This window comes from Chenopodium quinoa, unplaced genomic scaffold (genome assembly GCF_001683475.1).
Source record: "Chenopodium quinoa cultivar QQ74 unplaced genomic scaffold, ASM168347v1, whole genome shotgun sequence".
In the NCBI taxonomy this organism is placed as follows: Eukaryota; Viridiplantae; Streptophyta; class Magnoliopsida; order Caryophyllales; family Amaranthaceae; genus Chenopodium; species Chenopodium quinoa.
Window position 1 is genome coordinate 5208576 of NW_018744239.1, and position 9772 is coordinate 5218347.

The 9772-nt window shown below is 33.1% G+C and overlaps 1 protein-coding gene across 1 annotated transcript; it reads right to left on the bottom strand.

Moving 5' to 3' along the window:
* Window positions 1–1469: 1469 nt before the first annotated feature.
* On the bottom strand, window positions 1470–2078 carry LOC110694310 (protein FAR-RED IMPAIRED RESPONSE 1-like). The gene has a single exon (XM_021871484.1). It carries the CDS (start codon window positions 2076–2078, stop codon window positions 1470–1472), a length of 609 nt encoding a protein of 202 aa, XP_021727176.1.
* Between the last annotated feature and the right edge of the window lie 7694 nt (window positions 2079–9772).

Here is a 9772-nt window from a genome sequence, read left to right on the forward strand (position 1 = left end):
GGTCAGATCTATTCCGGGTAAGCATAGACAATTTCTCCTCTACTTGGATATTAAGCAACTGTAGACCGTTCAAAACAACATCCGACGCAATTTTGCAAGCCGATGCCCTAGAAGAAATGGAAGAGAACTTCACCATCGTCTTATCAAACCTACAGACCGCTTCCGTCTTACTTGGATCATGGTACTTCACTTTCACCCTAGTGTGCTTCCTAATAACATCTTTCCTCCACCGACGCAATATGTACTTCTCAGGAATTAAACCACAATTGTTCATTTGATACACATAATCACGTGCCGACATATGATACCATGGCAGTCAAAGTACCTACATTCACAATCTGCTTCTTTGGTGCTGCTATTGAAGGTAACCTTGTACACCCGTTTCCCCTACAATGGTACTTCTTTCCTTGAGTTCTTTGGTTTGTACCAAACAATATCCTCAAGTAAGTGTTCAATCACTACATCAGATATTTTCCTCTTCTCCAAACCAGTCACATATAGCAGCCTATTGCACTCCCTTTGTACCTCTTTAAATTTGGCGTCAGTGTAGATTTTCCGGAAAAAAGACTCCGCATGGAAGGCTATCATAGGTTGCCTAACAAATCTAGAATTGTTATCATTGGCTTGTTTCTCACTAACAGCTCTAACCTTCAAAGCTTCACAATATCTCTCCACAAATTCACTAAGCAATGTGTGCTTTCTCAAATAACCATAAAAAAAGCTATGTATACTCTTAATCCTCTGTGTTGTTTTCATGTCGGCCCAAAAGAGATGCTTCACGAACGCAGGTATCCACATATGACGCTCAACATACAGGCCTATCCATTTAAACGTAACATAAACTCAATTCAAGTAAATTATCACAACATAACCCACTTACACTAAGTTAAATAAATTACCAAAATATAAAATACATCCAATCAATATATTCACACTAATTATAATAGGCAAGTGTGCAAGAAACTATGCTACAAAATGTTACTGTAGATTACTGAAATAATTTTTTAGTACATTGTAAACACATCAACTCACCTTCCAGCCACTCGTTCGTTTCTACGTTGTGTTTCTTGATCACTTCTGGCCACCGTCTTTCAAACTCTTCACAGTCCAAACTATCATACATAACACTCTCAAGGTCTTCCTTCAAGTCGGGATAGTTAGAATGCTTTCCTAACTTTGTTGAAAAAAGTTTTGCAAAATGTGCCAGATGCACCATCTGTGTGTAGCACCTTTCATTGTGGCCTTCAGAGCTTTCCTCATGGCAGGGTCTTGATCGGTAAGTATTGCAAGAGGGGTTTTTTTCTGCATACACCTCAACCAATTGCTATATACCCACTCAAACGTTTCAGCAGTCTCCCTACTAACAAGCGCTCACCCAAATAGAATAGTTTGACCATGATGGTTCACTCCAACAAAGTTGCAAATCGGTAGCTTATATTCATTAGTCAAGTAGGTGGAATCAAAACACACTACATTGGGAACTCCTCATAGGCCATCCGACTCCTTGCATCTACCCAAAGTACATCCTTCAACCTACCCTCTTCGTCTACTCGATACGTGTAGAAAAAATTTGAGTTTTCTTCAACCATTGTCTGGAAATATGAAAACATTGCTTTAGCATCACCTTCATCAAATATTTTTTTCTTCTGCTTTTCCACTTCATCATGAAGATCCTTCTGAGCAAATGGCATGCTCTCCAACCCATTTCGCTCCCTGGCCATAAAGCTATAGATTTGTTTCACAGGAACCCCGAACCTCCTATCATTGAAGAGCTGCCTGACAATATGAGGATTCTCGACCGGAAACTTTTTCCTCAACCTACTAATATTTTTAGCCTTGCCTGGAGTGGGGGTGTGTCCACCATGCTCAAGATTAGCCCTCTGAATAACCCATTCACTACGTTCGTTAACATTTGCATATATGTTCACTGCACATTGAACTTTCTTACTCTTCCTCTTCACAACACATGCATCCTCCTCAACAATCTGAGCATCAATCACTAAACTCTCCTCCACCTTCTTATGCTTACTATTAGGCAATCTATAGCACTCACATGTCCACAAACAATTCCTTCTCATTTTTGCATAAGGCCCTTTTCCTACTTTGCAAGCACTAGTACGAACACCCAAAATCCATTTTGCTTCCCATATTCCCTAAAATATTCATCAAGTTCCTGCCATGATTGAAAATCCATCCCAACTGCAAGAGGAGGAAGACCAACATCCACTTCAACATACTCTTCTATCTCAACTAAAATAGCCACACTACTAAACCCTTTCTTTGGAGTCTTATAAGACTCTTCACCAATCACAACCTTGGATATAAAAAACACAAACAATACATAACCAAATAACATGGTAAATAAGCACAACCAACAACTACTCATTACATAAGAAAAACAAACAACTATTCATTGATCACCAAACATTTCTCAACAGCTTGAATGCAACAACAACCCCAGTTCATCAATGTGCTACAATATCTGATACCCTGGTTTTAGTACTAACATTAACTTCCATTAACATTTCCATTAACATTTCATTTAACACATTTACTTCCATTCTAATTAAACATGTAATAACACATTGTCATTCAGCATGAATTACAAAATAATCCCATATAACATTCCACATTCCATCTAATTTGCCATTATTTAATTAAACAATAATTACTCAAACATTGTAATTCGCCATGGTTCAAACAATAATTCCTAAAAAATTTCCACATTCTAATTCCTAATTTCATGATCAATCTGATTCCTATTTTGGTTCGATAAGACGATCAATTTCTAAATTTGTTGGTGCTCTAATTAAACCCTAATTCACCCATTTTTCTTTTAAAGGAAAACTTTTAGACACTAACCCCTTTCAACAACGCCTGTAACCCCGCACCGTCCTCTTCGTACTCAGCTCCATGTGGTCGGCCACCGTCCCCACCATGCTTCACCAAATCAAGTACTACAACATCATCATTACCGGTGTCACTAATGACACATCCGTCGTTAGAAACACCCTCCATTGCAATCAGCTACAACCGAGGAACTTAACGATAATTTTTGGCCCTCCTTCCACTGTTTTTCGGCCTCGCATGGTGTTTTCAATTTTTCCCTATACTATCCTTCGACATTTATAAGGCTGGAGGATGGATTGAGCTTTTTCCCTTTTCCCCTACCTTTTTCACTTTTCCCCTAAGTTACAAAATGTCACTGTCCTTCTTTCGGGACCACCCCGTTCTCAATTTCACTTACCGTTTTACTTTCCCTCCAAAAACCACTCCATTTTACTTTATTTTTCTCTTATTTGCGAAATTTTCAATGTGATACACTACCCATTTGTCTCATAACCTTGGAAATATACTTCCTCTACTAAAAACAGTCGTTTAACAATTTGCTGAGTAGGCAAGGGCATCGTGGCATCAATACCATGTCATGATAGTAAATGTACAAAAGTATCCCCGAGTAATGCGGGTGAAATATCAGGAATGCCTCTTGATTTCCTTGGTATAGCAATTAAATAGATTAACATGAATTTCCTGGTAACGTAATCACAATGAACCCTCCAAACTCCGATACAGGTATTTAAAGTTCCCAAACTGCAAAAAGACCATACTCCTCCTCTATCTCCCGAGAGACCTTACCCCCAAGCAGGGCTTTAATGTAACCCTTTGGCCCCTAATGTGCAATCCGGCCACGTTTTGGGCTCTAGAGACACAGGTCCCATATTTTTGTAAGGCACAAAGTCGCTTAAAGAAGGCCAGTTGGTGGATATAACTTCCTAAGGGTCGACGATTATCTTACTGTCATCAGCATTGGCTGGGTTATATTGAATGAGCACATAAGAATTACCTTTAAAAAGGTAAACTTGATTACGCTTATGTGAGGCAAAGGCAGCTTCAATGTTAATTGTGAAGACGTTTTTGCCAGACAAGGAAACGACTCTGTTATAAGACCAGTGGTAATGAGTTCGTTGTTAGAATAGTTGAAAAGGACATACTCCGATTTGTAAAAAAGGTAAGCTTCATTGGTGATAGTGGATTCAAAAGCAGCAGTGAAAATGGGACTCCTAAACTTTATCCCTTATAGACAAGGAAACATCTCTGAGTAGCATCTTTCGTCTATAATCACATCACCAGTAAAATAAGGTATCTGGTGAAGACTTTATCTTCGTGCACTCATTGTATGAGTTCAAAAATGCTTCATCAACACCATGTCAACCAAAGCAAAGTCTATACCTCTTTCATTAAATATAGTATTGTAAAGCTCAGGGAAACTGTCGCAAATCATGAGAGGACCATGGACAAGCCGATCCTTTGTTGGTGATTCTGGATCATGATTGATTACAATGTACTCATTTTGTATGAACATAAATACATGGTTTTTGCGCGATGAGCGGAATGCTGAGTCTATATAACAATTAATATTTATTGTCGCATTCAAGCGTTCCATAAGCTCAGCTGCTTTTCTTTGTTGATTCAACATTTCATAATTATCATTGTGTCTATGGCAAGAATTATCATCAACTTGTGCTTTCGTTTTTTCATCAACTACCTCGCTCACAATTCCTCTTCCTATTCGTGTTCCTATTCCTATTCCTCTTCCTCTTGCTATTGAGCAGGAAGGGAAAAATAAGGAGAAAAGTCTGAATGGTTGAATTTCATAGTTAATACAGCAGCACAAAACCAGACTTAATACACGTACTCCATCCTACAAGATGAGATAAATACGTCAAATTACAAACACAAACAATGCTATAACAAAAATTTCTTAGGAAACAATAGTTCAATAATCAAGTTAACAAGAACCCTAAATTGAGAATTGAAATAACAATAAGCCCTATATAAAATAAATAAATAAATAAATAAATAAATAAGTAAAAACCAACATCTTACCTAATTCAATGGAAGATTGGAATTTCAATGGAGATCGTGAAGTGTGCTTCAATGGAAAACTGAGAAAGAAAGAGGGCAAATTTGTGTTTTTGGGAGATGAAATTTCAATGGAGATTGTTTTTGTGTTTGTAATTTTTGCTATAGCATTGTTCATTTGTTTGTGTTTGTAGTTGGAAAAATTATTACGTAGTATTAAGGTATGGGCGGCCCTTTGGCCTATCAATCAATCATCAATAACATAATAGTAAAACAGATACCAAGAATGACACGTGTCAGTTCTTAGTGTATGCTTGGATTGAAGGAGATGTATTACTAGGGTAATAAAAGTCAAACCAAGTAAAATGAAAGTGAATATAGGGAAGGAGGAGATAGTGATGGTGTGATTGTAAGGAGAATTATATAGTGATGGTGTGGTATGAAGTGAAGAAAGTGGAACTAATACCCTCATTTTGGGGATAATAGTTACACTAGAGGGAGGGTGGGTAACTATTACCCTCATTACGAGGATAATAATTCCTCTATCTCTCTCTTTTCCTCATGGCACAACTATCTTATTTCATTTGTAAACGTCTTGTCTCCTACAACAACACTTCTAATTACTTATGTTTTTTTAAGTTTGACTTTTATTACCCCCAATCCAAGCATGCCCTTAGTGTTGTTTATTTCCCTCCAAGACTTTTTCTTTTTTATTCACTTCCTTAAAAAAAAATTATTCACTTTTTTAGAGTTAAGGTAACAATTAGGGACTAAACTTTTTTACTTTTCATCTTTTGAGACCTGGACTTTTTTCTATTAACTTTTGTGACCTATGGTTAATTATCAAGCAATTTAATCTGGAAAAGCTTACTAACTAACCTAAGCATTAATTTGAGTTTAAAAAAAAAAGTTTGGTAATTCCAAACCAAAATAAAATCGTTAACATCAAACTTTTTTTTAAAAAAAAAACATAAATTTTAAAAAATAGCCTTCTATTTTCCAATTTTCTTCTTAAAACTAAAATAGCAAACCACAATCCAAATTTCCAAAACAAAGAATTTCTATCAAATTGAAGGAAGCTGACTCTATGGGAATTGCTGAAAGATTCAAAATTAAAATACTTGGGAAAAAAAAATCTCAATATACCGTAATTCAACGCTCAACCTTAAGTTTATATACTTGGGAAAATAATTCTCTATTTACCAGTCAACACGAAAAAAATCGAAATTCTAAAAAACAAGAACAAACAAATAAAATAAACACAATAATAACACTAAGCATCAATTTTAGCATCATAATTCATGAATACCATTAATTTTTTATTTATTTTTTAAATAAGCCCTAAATACTAGCAGAAAATACAAAAATTGAATTAAAAAATTTGAACAAGATTCATAGACAACATACTTATATTAAGATGCTTTAAAAGCCGCAAATAATTTTGCGCCAAAATACCTTCGGAGCTTCAATTTTTTTTTGAAAGGGAGAACAAACAGATGGATGTTGATGATGAAGAGTGGGAGTTGAAATGGCGCCTTATTTTTTATTGATTTTATTTTTTTTGGTTAACACGCATTATTTTTTTTAGGGAAAACTAAAAAAAAATTCTCTTTTGCAAATAAATTAGAACCTAAAACAATTGGTGCCCCCCCTAACCATAGTTAATTTATCCCACTAAAATTCTTTCCTAGGTTCCAAAAGGTGAAACAAAAAAGTTCAGGTCCCAAAAGATGAAATATAAAAAAGTTTAGTCCCTATTTGTCACCTTAACTCCACTTCTTTATATAATTGTGAATTTGTGATTCACTTCCTTACAAAAATATTCACTAAATCATATAATTGTGATTCACTTTCTAAAAAAAATATTCACATATTTTCCATATCAATAATCAATCAATCAATAACAAAATACTAAAATAGACACCAAGAATGACACGTGTCACTTCTTGGTACTGTTTATATATATATATATGCTATTACTTAGAGATAATTAACCATACATTAAAGAAAATCATAATTGTAAATATAAAATTAAAATATATACATAAAACGTATGAGTACAACTTAAAATTTATATTTGAAATAATGTATAAAATATGAATACCTTATTGTATATTTTATAAAGAGAAAAAAATTTGTAAAAATAAAAAGGGTAATGCTAAGTTGGGAATTTATTATCGACAATTTATGAGTAAATTGGCATAATAAATGTTTCTTTAATGTCAATTCTTCCACTTTTAGCTTCTTATATGTAGCCCTTAGGGCTGCATATAGCTTTTTCCCAAAAAAAAAAAACTACATATTATTATAAAAACCGTGCGTTGCACGGGATTTAAGCTAGTTTTTTTTTAAAAAAAAAAAAATTAAAAAAACAGGTACTAAATGCAATATAAAATAATCTAAATGCAGGATTTGAAAAATGAAACTTAAATATGTTATAGACTAAACTACCCTTTTTATAACCCAACATAATTTTATTCCTCATTAAGAACATCTCCAATGGTTTAATTATTTTACTCCCGCTCTTGTGTCTCTTTTTTAAACACAAAAAAAATATATATATATATATAAATAAAATATAAATAAAATACCTAGCGACATGTTTACAATATAAATAAAATACCTAGCGACATGTTTACCATTGTAGAACAAAAAATTGAGCAACATGCAAGTTACTGTAGCACAAACAAGCTACATTCTTTATTGAAAAAGAGACAAATAAACTCCACTCATATTGTACCATGTGTATAATTATTTTATTTTTTGCAAACCACAAGATGTTGTAGCTTACCATTGGAACACTTTGTTGTTAAAAAAAGTTGTAGTTTAAAAATTGGTGTGTCAAAGCAAGCTACAAAGCATTGTAGATTTGTAGCTTATCATTGGAGATGTTCTTATCCCTTTTTCATCTCCTATTATCCAATTTCTCTTTTATAATACATTCAGGAAGAAGCTTGATAGCTTTCCTATAGTTGAATTTTTTAAGTCTAATTATTTTTTTTGGCAATTTTGCTAATTAGGAAATCGAAGATGTACAACAAAGAGGATAGAGTTGAGAAAACTTTTTCATGTCAATGAATGGAAAAGACATACTCCATATATTTACCCCAACAACTATGTGTATCTTCTTTGTGTTTTGGATTTTTAAGGTTGGAAGTTTTGAACAATGAATTTGATTTTATTGTCATGCAATACAATGAAATTGAAATTCAATCGGTAGAAAATGAAGGGCCCCGAAAATTATTACTGGTAGGCAGTTAAGAGCCCCGGAAATTCAACCCGGTAGTAAATTGAAGGTCCCGTAAACCATAAGTGGTAGTAAGATTAAGGTATCGGATCTTTTTTTTTTTTTACAGAAAATAAATCAAGGTCTCAAAAATGAAGGTATGTCCAATAGTAATATTAAAATAAGTACCTTAGAAAATCACCAAATTATGTTCATCATTGTCCATCAAATTAAATCTTACAAAGTTCAAGCTGATGAATGGTTGAAGACTTTGAGATATGTTTACAAGTAAATCGTTAGGGGTGATTATAGGTATGGGGTGGAAAGAGGGTAGATTAAAACAAGGGATTGGAAATATAAAATTTATTTAAAACCATTATCTTGCATTTGGGTAAAAAAATAATACCTGCATTTAGTTCCTCTCAAAAAAAATATTTTCTAACCTCAATTATACAGTTTTGGCGTGATTTTGGGTCTGTTATGTTCACCTTATTTTCACTTATTTCAAGACAGATAAGTTCATCAGTTAAGTTCAGATCCGAAAAAATAAGTTTTGATAAGGGTTGCTCAAGTTCACATTACAACTAAAATAAGTTTTAATAAGGCCAGATAAGTTCAAATAAGTAAAAATCAGGTGAATAGAACACACCCTTTGTCATACTTTTCTAAAGGGCTTGTTCTTTTCACCTTATAAAAATAAGTTTTAGGTCTAATAAGTTCAGATAAGTTACAATAAGATCTAATTTAAGGGTGTGTTGTATTCACTTGATTTTTACTTATCTAAACTTATCTTATCTTATCTGAACTTATTACACCTTATTAAAATATATTTTAGTTGTAATTTGTACTTAACTAACCCATATCAGAACTTATCTTTCCTGATAAGAACTTATCTGAACTTAACTAAACTTATATGAACTTATTAAACCTGAAATAAGTGAAAATAAGGTGAACTGAACAGATCCTTAATAAGTTTGATAAGGTCTAATAAGTTCAATAAGCTCTAATAAGTTAAATAAGGTCTAATAAGTTCAATAAGTTAAATAAGGTTTAATAAGTTTCTATAAGTTCTAATCAAGTCTAATAATAAGGTCTAATGAGGTCCAATAAGGTCTAATAAGTTTCAATAAGTTAAATAAGGTCTATTAAGTTTAGTGAGGTCTCTAATAAGTTTAATAAGGTCTAATAAGTTCAGGTCCAATAAGGTGAAGAGAATACACCCTCAATTCGGGTTTTTTTTTTTTCATGTGTGCCCATGGACACACATTAAGAAAACAAAATCCTTATAAATATTTGATGACAAAGAATATCTACATGCTTAAAAAAAATAGTTTTTTAACAAATTATTTGGAAAATAATAAATCTTCATAATTTTCTCTATTACAAGATTTACCAAATGTTTTCCAAATATTTTCTTTATTACTTCCTCTGCTCCACAAATATTGTAACAAGGATGACTTCGCATCCCAAAGCACATTTTATATGCTAAATATCTATTATTATATAAGAGTAAAAATTGTAAAAAGTTGATATTGTGAAAGTTATTTACGAGACGAATCTAACAAGACCCCACATAACTATATTTTACTTTACGTATAAATCATAATATGTGGTCAAACAAGCGTGATAAATAGTGTAAAAGTCCAGCTGTTGCAATATTACTAGAACAGAGGAAGTATATTT